Source organism: Protobothrops mucrosquamatus, unplaced genomic scaffold, assembly GCF_001527695.2.
Source record: "Protobothrops mucrosquamatus isolate PMUCROS unplaced genomic scaffold, P.Mucros_1.0 scaffold_84, whole genome shotgun sequence".
Classification (NCBI taxonomy): Eukaryota; Metazoa; Chordata; class Lepidosauria; order Squamata; family Viperidae; genus Protobothrops; species Protobothrops mucrosquamatus.
In genome coordinates this window covers 444,703-457,033 of record NW_015386160.1, presented here as the reverse complement: position 1 = coordinate 457,033, position 12,331 = coordinate 444,703, and the positions used below count along the sequence as shown (strand labels likewise).

The following is a 12,331-nucleotide window of genomic DNA, read 5'->3' as shown; positions in this document are numbered from 1 at the left end:
GTTATTATTATTAGATATTCCATGTTTATTGCTTGCCTTGCGACCATTCACAGTTATGATGGTAATTAAAAAAGTAACTTTACAACCCATCCTTGCATTTTTGACTTCATGGTCTATTAAGCAAAGGAAATCTGAAGATCATAAGAGCAGTTCGCTTAACAATTGAGTTGCTGTTCCCAATTGGGGTTGCTAAATGAAGACTATTTATTATGATCATGCTGTCTTTCAGAAACATTTGCTATGGTACCACCAGTTCTCCCAGAAATCCGAAGTAGGAAAGGAGCTGCCTTTTCTGCCATAGCACCACCATATGGAACATTCTTCCTCCAAATATTAGGATGGCCACAAACTCATTGCACCCAGAGAGAGAAAAAAATATCTGCTGCTATCTAGGATTGAACTCACAGCCTCCTGATAGTGAGGCGAGAGCTCCACCTCTAGGCCATCATGCTGCTCATATACAAATTGAATAAATAATAAAAAAAATGATTGAAATGTTATTGCTATCCTGTCAGTTTATGTCTGGTCTGTACATAAATGCAAGTAATCCATATACAGTATATATAAGACTCCAGTATACAATAATGAGAGAATACTAATTGGCATGGAGTGATCTAGAACAGTGGTTCTCAACCTGTGGGTCGGGACCCCATTTGGGGTCGATCAACCATTTCATGGGGGTCGCCAAGCAAGGCTGTCCGCCATTTTTTTTGTCCGCCATTTTTTCCCCTTTTCCGGCGGGTGCCTCACCTCCCTTGGGCTGGGCCAGCTGGTGGTTGGCCTGCTCCGTCTCTGCTGCTTGCCAGCTACGCCTCGGCCGGCGCAGGGGGCGGAACCACGCATGCGCGGTGCTCCCGGGCAGGGAAAGTCCTCGACTTACGACCGGTTGGGTAGTCCTCGACTTACGACTGGTTTAGTCCTTGACTTACGACTGGTTTAGTCCTCGACTTACAACCGGTTTAGTCCTCGACTTACGACTGGTTTAATCCTCGACTTACGACCGGTTGGGGTCGCGGCATTAAAAAGGTTGAGAACCACTGATCTAGAAGTTCACACCCTGCCATGAAGTTTTGGCCATAGTTGCTTGGACACCAAGCCCAAGGGAGGATTAGGCCTGTTCTGCACCAGCTCATGGCTGCCACTTCAAGTACATATATTACTACAGCCATTTCTTCACAACTGATTCAGATGAACAACCTTTTCCACTAGGAAAAAAACAAACAAAACCCCTCTGAGATCCTACTGAATTCTGTAAACTATCAGTTCTGTCTTGTGTAAACCCCTTCCCAGGCCTGCCATTCCCCTTGAAGAACATAGAAATTGAAGGGAGTCACCAAGGAACTTGAAAGGAGAAATCTCACCTGCCATGATTGTACTGTCCAGGGTATCAAATGGTCTCTGATCTTCCTCTGGCTTAGCTGGAAGGATGAGGCAGCACTGAGGACCTGCAATAAAGCCTGGATTGCAATGGGAATACTGTAGGCATCTTCAGACAGGAACTTTGCAACAACCTCTTTGGGCGGAATATCCCAGCTCTCTCTTTCTATACATCTTTTCCAAACTTTCTTAGACCACACAGGGCTTGAATGTGAACACTGAAATGGTGTTGCCCCATATTCCACAACACTAGAGAAATACAATATAAAATCATAATGTGACGTTCTTTTCTTTGCCTGAGTTAAGAAGGATAACAAAACATGTTTATGTTCAAGATCAGCCCAATGGTAGAACACTCTCACACTTCTGTCTGGCAAAGTTGTTACAATCCACACTTTTCCTGAAAATTCTTTGTTTCTCGTGTCAGCTGCATGTAGGTAAACTGCTAGCGTCATTGTTGCTTGAAAGTCCAATTGACAAACAATTATTTTTACCTCATTCTTTTTAAGACTAAATAGATGAAAACTTTTTTTTCCCAAAGCAACACTGGGATGCTTTCTGAGAACACAACGCAAATGCCTTTCGCTGCAGCTACAGGTGCAAAGGTTCTTCTGAATGTTTGTCCATTTTCATTGTCTGGAGCAAGGATGCTGATCCACGTCCATCGGAAATGCAGGAGCAATTTCACAATTGCCAAGTAAGGAGGTTCTTGTTTTGGAGTCATTCGATAGAAAAAAGGAAAATGAAGCTTCTGCTCAGGGATGTGAGTGTTAACACCATAGTTGATCTAATAAGAACAGAAAAGATCGGTGCGTTGTTTTATTTTTAGGGAAAATAAAGGGCCCATTCTCATTGCTGAGACTGTTCCAAAATCTCTGCATCCTCCTTCTACTTGTATTTTCCACCTTCCTCCTTATACAAAAAGAAGCAATGGTATTCTGGAGAAAATCTAAAAAATATCTACCTTATCTTCTATCCTTCTCCCTAATAAGTTGTGAGAAAAAAACATCTTTTCTTTAAGATCTTTATTTGATCTCTGTGCTATGTCTCTCTCTCTCTCTCTCTCTCTCTCTCTCACACACACACACACACACACACACACACGAGCAACAAAGATGATTAGGTGACTGGAGGCTAAAACATATAAGGAACGGTTGCTGGAACTGGGTATGTCTAGTTTAATGAAGAGAAGGATGAGGGGGGACATAATAGCAGTGTTCCAATATCTCAGGGGCTGCCACAAAGAAGAGGGAGTCAAGCTATTCTCCAAGGCGCCTGAAGGCAGAACAAGAAGCAATGGATGGAAACTAATCAAGGAGAGAAGCAACCTAGAACTAAGGAGAAACTTCCTGACAGTTAGAACAATTAACCAGTGGAACAACCTGCCTCCAGAAGCGGTGAATGCTCCAACACTGGATGTTTTTAAGAAGAGACTGGACAGCCATTTGTCCAAAATGGTGCGCGCACACACACACACACACACACACACACACACACACACACACACACGAGATTCATTTAATAATCAATAAGTTTGTTGTTCTTCCACCTATATCTTCATCTTTTCTCTTCTTCTTCTTCTCTTCTTCTTTTTTTTTTCTTACACTTTTCTGTCTCTTTCTTGACTTTTAGGAACTCCTAATCATACTTCATGGGTTTGGTTAAAGCTTAAAATATTGCAGCTTATAATGTTACTCTTTGCTTTCTATCCACTAATTAAAAATATATAGCCACTCCCATCATCATTTGTCTTTTTTCTACTTTCTGATTGGCCACCCAGAGAGAAATGGGCTATGCTGTTTTTACTACTTATACTGATTGGTGGATGTCCCCCCCCAAACTAGCTGATGACATATTGAGAGGGGAGAAAAACAAAGCTAGAAGACTAAACAAATCACTTTTTTAATCCCATATTGTTCATGCTTAATCCTGAGAATCCACCAAGGATGTGACTTGAAAGGAGTACAGTAGATCAAGAATAGTTCTGGTGAACCAGGACATCAAATTTAAGGCCGATATAATTTTCTGCCTACTCTGGGCAATGAGGAGAGATTTTAGTTCAATGCTGGGCAAAGATTTTGTTTTCTATCGTGTTTTGAAGCTGGCTGATGGTTTTCCTGATACCTCTGCAGCAATAAGAGCCAGGAAATGAGACCAAGTCAGCAACACAGGAGAGGTAATAAACAGAATTGCTCAAGCATCCAATTCAGAATGTCTGAAGATGAAAAATCTTATGACATAGACATTGATCCCCATGGACAGAAACACCCATGCTCTGCAGCTTGAAACATTGCCATGATTTTCTGAACATGCATTTTTCCTGGTGCCCTCACTAAATTAAGATTTCTTTTGAATTCTTTCTTTTGGAACTAATGCAAATTCACAGGTGTGTCTCCTGACCTGCAGACTGCAAAATGCCGCAGTAGAAGCGATGCAGAGGATTATAAGACTTGGTTCCAATATCTCAGGGGCTGCCATAAAGAAGAGGGAGTCAAGCTATTCTCCAAAGCGCCTAAAGGCAGAACAAGAAGCAACGGATGGAAACCGAGCAAAGAGAGAAGCAACCTAGAACTAAGGAGAAACTTCCTCACAGTTAGAACAATTAACCAGTGGAACAACCTGCCTCCAGAAGCGGTGAATGCTCCAACACTGGAAGTTTCTAAGAAGAGACTGGACAGCCATTTGTCCGAAATGGTGTAGGGTTTCCTGCCTGAGCAGGGGGTTGGACTCGATGACCTCCAAGGTCCCTTCCAACTTTATCATCATCATCATCATCATCATCATCATCATCATCATCATCATCATCATCATCATTATTATTATTATTATTATTATTATTATTATTATTATTATTATTATTATTATTATTATTATTATTATTATTATTATCTAATGGGGAAGGTTTGTCTATGTTCCCAGTTGGTAGTTATTTCTTAGTGTTTTTGGTCCTGATGCAGTTCAATAGCAGAAAAAAAAAAATCTTTGAAGCTAAGTTGTGATTTATTTATTTTTTAAAAAAAAACATGTTATACATAGTTGCCAGGGATCTGAAAGAAACATGTGAAGATATGATGGGAAGAATAGTATTATAAGTCTCTTAATATCTACTGTCTTCCTCCAGATTTACTTGGTGATCTATCCTCTGAGCTAACAAGGAAAAATGTACGGCATGAATGTGGGTTCATTTTACATTCCTACCTGGGGGATTTTGTAGATGCCCAGCATGGTTGATACATGATTAAAGAGCTCAGAATCAGTCCCTTCAAACACAGCTACCAGATTTTTTTGTCTTCCGCAACTATAGTTTGGGACACTGTCCTTTCCTGTAGAGAGCAAGTCCATCATGGCCTCGTATGTCATTCTTGCATTGAAAAAGTTCTCATAGATGTTATAGCCCAGGGTCATGTTATGTAAGAGTTTTGGGCTCTTGTTGATCTCATGAATGGCAAACAAGAAGGGCAGAACTTGCCAGTAGCTCATGTATTCCAAACTGCAATGATAAGTTCTGCTGTTAGACATTTATTGTACCATTAAAAACAGCGAATCATCATCATAGAATTCTTAGAGCTTACTATTAAAAGCTCAATTGCTTTGATACCAATAAGAGCTTTTTCCCAAAACAATTAACAAAAAGAACTGCTCTGTATGTCAGACTCAAAATGCTCCTACTAAAAGGTCCAAAGCTGATCCAATTTTTTTCTCAGAAGTGTGACTCAAGGAGGTAATTTGGAAAACAAAATTAATGCAATTATAAGAACTGGTAAAAGACAAGTGAAAGTAGGAAAGTTTCTTGGCAACTGTTAATTTTATTTTTGAAAGCCAACCACTCCCCGTAGTACAAATGAGTCTTCGTATGTTTATACTTCCTATTGCATTAGCCAGGAGGTGACTGATGGCTTGGTTCAAATAGTGTCAAATTTAATCTGAGTGGGTGGTCTCTCTTGACAAGTGGTCTTCTACCCAAGAACCATCTTCAGTTCCAGCAGTAATTCTGTGGCACAATAACTATTCATAAATGTTAGAGAAAACAGTAGCTTACCTCTTACTGTGACACATTTAAGGTGGTTTTCTGCAAAGGCTTAATTTGCTTATTTATTTAACTCATTTCCACAGTTTCTTCAATCCCCGAACCATTAGAAAAGAAAACATACGGAATGGGATTGCACAACAATTGACACAAAGAGGGAGGCAGAGAGAAAGAAGGAAGGAAGGAAGGAAGGAAGGAAGGAAGGAGGGAGGGAGGGAGGGAGGGAGGAAGGAAGGAAGGAAGGAAGGAAGGAAGGAAGGAAGGAAGGAAGGAAGGAAGGAAGGAGAGCAATATATTGAGGAGACATAGGGAGGGCAGTCTCACTGGTTTGTTTTCTGATAAAATGGTAAAATGAAATTTGCTGACTCTGTAGGCAGTGTTCTCAATCGTAGCAATTTTTAAGTGTAGATTTCAGCTCCCAGAATTCCCCAGCCAGCACAACTCTATTTCAGGTTATCACAGTAATCATTTTGTGAACAAGCAAGACCCTATTCACCTAATAATCATTTTGTGAGAATGTTAACAAAGCCCCCCCAATGTTAATTCTAATCTTTACTGAAGAACTTAAAAAAACCCACCCATATTGCAGCTTTTAAAAATGTATGTTGGGCCCTCTAAGCCTTTTTCTTAGGGCAAATTGGGATTAAAATAAACATGCTTGAAAGAAGCTAGAGATTGGGAAACGGGAATCAATTCCTACTAAATGTCTATGGAGATTCTCAATCATCCAGGTCATGGTTGTCCCAAAGGTGCTTTTTCAAAAGCTAACTAGATTTTCAGTCAGAGCTGAAGCTTCTTGAATGAGAAGCAAAATGTCTTCAAGAAGAAAAAACAAAGAAAATCCCAGTTGCCTTTTGAAAAAGCACTTTTGGGATTCCCTATTAAAATGACATTGGAAGAAGTAAAATCAATGACCAACAAAAACATATATGCTTCCATAATTACCTTGCAAATCTATGTGTTGGAGGCTGGGAGAAAACATAGGATCGAAATATAGAATTTGATAAAGATATGATTCCACTGATCAAGTAGTCTCCTGGCTTGTAGAAATTGAATTCCTTGTTTCCTTCTGTTAGCACTTTCAAGGGACATTTCATCACCATGTTCACATAGGGAAATTGGAGCAGAAGCAGAAGCAGAAAGAACCATACTTGTAGAAGCAGCAGCACTTGACCTATCATGATGGATATCCTTGCTATAATTCTATCTCTAGCACAGAGACCACTTATGAGGAAGATTTGCTCATAAAAGAGCACTACTGTTCTGAAGATGGTCCAGCTTGGCTCCAGAACTGGAAATGTAATATTCAACCTCAGATTAGCATAGTATGTCTAAACCAATTCCACCCTCTGCTCTCAGCACAGAGGATGTATTTATGGACCACGTTGTCAGGTTCTGCCTACGAGGAGTTTTTAATTATTTGTCATGTTGATTTCAAGGCTGAATAATTGGGAATGAAGGTGAATACATGTGTCCCAGGATAACGTTTCAGGATCCAATCTGGGTCAGTCACTGGGACCAGAGCTTTTGTTTTCTGAACTTTCTGACTTGTGCTGGAGCCCATCTTCAGATAATTAAATAATGATTGCTGTTAGTGGAAATCTCATAAACATTGTTGAAAATATGCTAAATTACCATGATTTCAATAATTGGAAGGAGAGTTGGGAATCACTGTTGCAACAAAGGTGTGCAGCTGGGGAAAATATGACTCATGTTATATGACTCATGGGCATAATTCCAGTTTAAAAAAGTTAACAATGCAGAAGTTAGACTTCTCTTTACTCAAGAAACTTATTCTTGAGACAATAAAGCCTGTCATATGTTAAAACAAATCAACAGATTGTTCAGTTTTAACTATCTAGCAGGGACATTACACTTCCTTACTCCATCTTGGTGTGGATGGGAATCTTCTTCCTAAGTACAGATTATTTCATTTTTATTCATTACGTTTATATGCCACCCATATTTCATCCCATAGTGTTGGATGATCTCACCCAACAGTTTTAGGTAAACGTAAAAAAGGAGTGGAAAGTGTACCAAGCTCTGTGATGCCCCATAAAAGACCAGTCAAGAGTAAAAATCTGGCATTCACGTGCCTTTTTGCTTTCATCTTGTCATTAGAGAAGTGGGGAGAGGGGAGATAAGGCTTCGACTGGGTTAGTTAGAGAAATGAAACCTTTCCAATTTTTTGGACGTTTGCTGAGAGAAGGTTGTCTGGAAACCTTTCAAGGACATTCTAGCAGGTGTGAAGAAGATAGAAGACGGGTCTCATAACAAAGAGAATTTGTTTACATGAGCTATATGGATATCTGGAGGGTTTGGCTGAGAATATCATTGTTCTATGTTCTATGTTGTATGTTAGTTTTCCTTCGCCTATATCATGTCATATATTCAATAAACCGGTAAGATTTTTCAGAAATGAAAGAAATCCTGGACTTTATTTTGATATTTGAGCTGGAGGTTGACAGGAGCAGCCATAGGCTGGGCCTCTCAGCCTCTATTAACACTAATTGGAACCAGCCATGGAGAAAGGAAACAAACAAGTGAATCATGATGCTGTCCAGTCCCAAATCCCATAGCTGACCTAAAAGGATGCCATGGTCAGTGATATTGAAAGCCATTGAGTGGCTTTCTTTCTTGAATTTAAGAAAAAGAAGTCTTCATCGATATGAGGGCAGAATGAGGAAGATTCATATTATTCCTACTTACCAGTTAAAAACTGATAAAAATGACAAAACCAAACTGTCAAAATGGAATGCATGAACACACAATTGAAACTCTGAATGTTATTATCACATGAAGGAAACAGGATGGACTCTATTCCATGTAGGGTGGTTTGTAGCAGCACCCAGATCTAAACTGTTCCTTTACCATATCAATCAATCAACTTCCTCTGCTACTGTCAATCACCAGGGAAATCTGGAGAATTATTGCAAGCTTAAGCTCTCGACAAATATCTAAGCTGCTTATGGTCAATGGAAATAAGTGGGAATTAAGTAGGTATTCAAAGTGGGCTGGGCCTAGATCTCTTGTAGAGATGTAGGGACTCATGACATGATGTGTTTGACCCCCTTCCTTGAGCTCAGCCTGGTCATCTCCTATATCTACTCCTACCAATACTCAGGTGACCGGAAACTCTGTAACACTGAGTCAGATGTTATTAAATAGTCATTGTCGTCTCTGCCAAGGCAAGAAAAAGTCCTCACATGGACATGCTGCTACCACTAACATCCAGTCAGAAATTGGGGCCAGATTCTCTAGATGCTCTGTGCTTCTTTGTCTTCAATAACTGATTGGTGGTGCCCACAACCCACACCATGTGCTGCCAATAGTTTCACAGAATTAAAATTCAAAGGAACAGCAAGGGACATCAGTTAAAATATGAAGATCAAATGAGAAGAAACAAAGCATGATTTGTAAGGAGACACTGACAAAAAGATCCACCATCATTGGCAACAGATGTTCATCTCACGTAAAAACTAGATCATGAAAGATTCCCAGTACCAGTTTATTTATATTGGTTTCAGAAAACATATATATTAGTTATGTGATTTTAATGTAATTATTTCACAGAATATTAATTCTGAAGATTACTTTGCCAGTTTCATTGCAGGTAATCCTCACTTAATGACAGTAATTGGGGCATTATTTCAGTCTCTAAGTGATGCAGCCATAAAGCTGATGTCATATATTACATCACTTAGTGGCACCAATCCTAACAATTAACATTGCTCTTGTTAAAATAGGATTATGGATCATTAAGAAAAGACACCACATCATATGAGCTTGATGTTTCCATCCAACTTCCCACACAAACTCAATGGGGAAGTTCCTTGGGCAAAAAAGTAATGTCAGCTTCTCTGCCTGCCTATTGATTTTGGTTATAAAAAGCTAGCAGGGAAGCTTGAAAATGTTGATCACATGACTATAAGACGCTGCAACCATCATGAAAGCCAGTTGTCAGGTGTCCAGATCACAATCATGTCATTTTGGGGTTACTTAAATGACTTTAATTTTTAGGACTGCTTGTTCAGCACTGATCTAAATTCGAACAGTCATTGTATGAATGGTCATTATCCAAAGACTGTCTGTAGCTAGCCATTATAACTCAGAACTCACACTGATGGACAAAGATTGTTTAAAACACCTAAAAAGGAGATTACTTACAAGGGATAATGTTTTATATCTGTAAGCTGTACAAAAATAGTTTCTAAAATCAGGAGCCTTTATAGTTTTTCATCATTAGGTGCTCCTTAGTGTTCAAATCAGGTCTCAGAATAATGATGTAGCATTTGGGAATAAAGATGCAGCCCAGTAAACCCAGGCTGGAGGCCAGGATGGAGAAGACCTGCACGGCTACCATGTACTTCCCTTTGGTGCTTAGGTAGGTGGGGACAAAGGAGATCCAAACACTGCAGAAAATCAGCATGCTGAAGGTGATCCACTTGGCTTCATTGAAAGTCCCTGGGAGTTTTCTGGCTAGAAAAGCCGCTATGAAGCAGATGATAGCCAGAAACCCCATGTAGCTAAGGGCACTGTAGAACATTGTAACTGAGCCTTCATTACACTGCAAGATGATCTGTCCTGGTTGGGAATGCAGGTCAAAATCTGGGAATGCAGGAGAAATTCCTAGCCATATAAGGCAGATGCCCACCTGAACCCCGGAACAGGACAAGACAATAGAGATAGCCAAACTCTTTCCCAGCCATTTCCTCATCCTGCTGCCTGGCTTTGTGGCCAGAAATGCCACCACAACCATGATAGTCTTGGCCAGCAATGAAGAGATGGCAACTGAAAAAATAATACTGAAGGTGGTTTGTCGAAGAAGACAGGTAACTTTCTTAGGTTGATCCATAAATAGAAGGGAGGTCAGGAAGGAAAGCAGGAGGGTGATTAAGAGTATGTAGGTGAGGTCCCGGTTATTGGCTTTGACTATGGGAGTTTCTTGGTACTTAATGAAGATTCCCAGAACAAAGGCAGTAGTTATGGATAAGGCAAAGGCAAAGAGAATCAGGATGAGACCCAAATTTTCTTTATAGGACAGGAAAGTTATAACCTTGGGGATACATTGATTCCGCTTCTTGTTGGAATGCTGATCATCTGGACACTTTTCACAATGGGCTGCATCTGAAAAACATTATTTAGCATGTGTCTATTTCTGTAGCTATAGGATTATAGCAAATGCAAATGAAATCAATTACTACTGCAATACATAAAACATGTTTTCAAAAATGATGGGGTGACAGACTATATTGACAGAAGTGGAGAACATATTGGAAAATTCTTATCCACCACACTTAGTCAAACTTTAGGAAATGTGAGAAAATATATTAATGAAGGATAAATCCTTCATAAATCCCTTTTATCTTCTCTACTATTCACTCTTATTGATATTATATTATATTAATACTATGTTGCTTTGCATGACATTGAGTGTTTCTGCACCAGAGATAAATTCCTTGTGATTCTATTCTATTCTATTCTATTCTATTCTATTCTATTCTATTCTATTCTATTCTATTCTATTCTATTCTATTCTAATTGATCTTTAAGTAATAGTGAAGAAGTGATATAGAAAATGGAGCTGAATATAACCTATTCCTATGGGTTGCATGAATAGTACACAAATTTACAATTTTGCTTTCATTAACTAAATTGTTGCTGGAATGCAATTTATTTATTTATTTATTTATTTATTTATTTATTTATTTATTTATTTATTTATTTATTTATTTATTGAATTTATATACCGCCCTATCTCCCTTACGGGACTCAGGGCAGTGAACAGGCGATAATAAAAACCATAATAAATATAGGCAGTTCTAAAATCAAATTAAATAAATTGTTGTCTTGTTACACTGCATATTTCATAATAGCAAAGGATGCACTCTGGGCTCTTACAACAAGTTTGCTCACTTGATTGTTCCAACAAAAAGTTTTTGTATATTGATTGAAATGATATTAGTTGGAATTTCTTAACATTTCCACTTCATGTTCATTATGGAGTGCGGCTCTTAGGACACCAAGTCTGACCTGGGGCTAGAAAAGAACTCATGCTGGAGCTCAGTGCCCCACCAGGGAGACCCACACCAAAATCATGTGTATATGTCCAAGAAATAATTCAATATTTCTGCTAACAAGAAGACAAGAAGACTGTCTTCTTTCCTTTTTGTTTTTATAATATTTTATTAGTTTTCTGTTTTTACAAATCAGAAGTGCTTAATAAACAACGTGTTGTTTGGATCCATTTTTTACTTAATAACACATATTAAATTCCTAATCTCTACCCCTTTTTTCCGGCCAAAATATACTACATCCCAAATTTAAAATTATTCTATATCTTCTTTTTCTTTATCCTTCAATATCAATCTGTCCATTTCTCCACAGTCCAGTGTTTTCTTGATCATCTCTTCTTCAGGTAATTTCTCTTCATTTTTTCCAACACTAAGCAAATACAATTCTTACTGCTAACAATACATGCAACATTAAGTATATATTTCCTCATAATATTTTTCTAATAATGTACCTAATAAAAATAATTCCAATTTATAACATCTTTTCTAACCAACTCCTTTCTCAATTGTATTTGCAATTGATGCCATCTAATTAAATCAATACCCTGTTCTTCCAACTCTTATTTCAAATTTGATTTCCCTTCAGTATTCAAAATATCTTTGTAAGTTACAGTTTTCTCAAAGTTGATTAAGTTTGGGTGGGCAAACACTTCCCTTGTTAAGAGCCATCCTGATATTTTCATATTTCCCATTCCATAGAAAGGTTTGCCATCCTAATTGTAAATCATATCTTTCTAAGTATAATGATCTTTTAATATTTAAAGGATATCTGTTTCTTTTAGCCGTATTCAAACACATGTTTGTAGGATAGAGCTCCATCTAGTAGGTCAAAACCTCTATTTTCTTTAATCTT

General features: G+C 38.5%; 1 protein-coding gene across 1 annotated transcript in view; it reads right to left on the bottom strand.

Annotated features, from left to right (window-relative positions):
- Positions 1-6,507, bottom strand: part of LOC107285969 (vomeronasal type-2 receptor 26-like) — an 11,632-nt gene extending 5,125 nt beyond the window's left edge. Inside the window, exons 1-4 of the mRNA XM_015814254.1 lie at positions 6,350-6,507; positions 4,576-4,867; positions 1,872-2,164; positions 1,362-1,626 (exon numbers count right to left, since the gene is read on the bottom strand). Of these exons, the coding sequence (XP_015669740.1) occupies positions 1,362-1,626; positions 1,872-2,164; positions 4,576-4,867; positions 6,350-6,507 (1,008 nt within the window). The remainder of the gene's footprint in view (positions 1-1,361; positions 1,627-1,871; positions 2,165-4,575; positions 4,868-6,349) is intronic.
- Between the last annotated feature and the right edge of the window lie 5,824 nt (positions 6,508-12,331).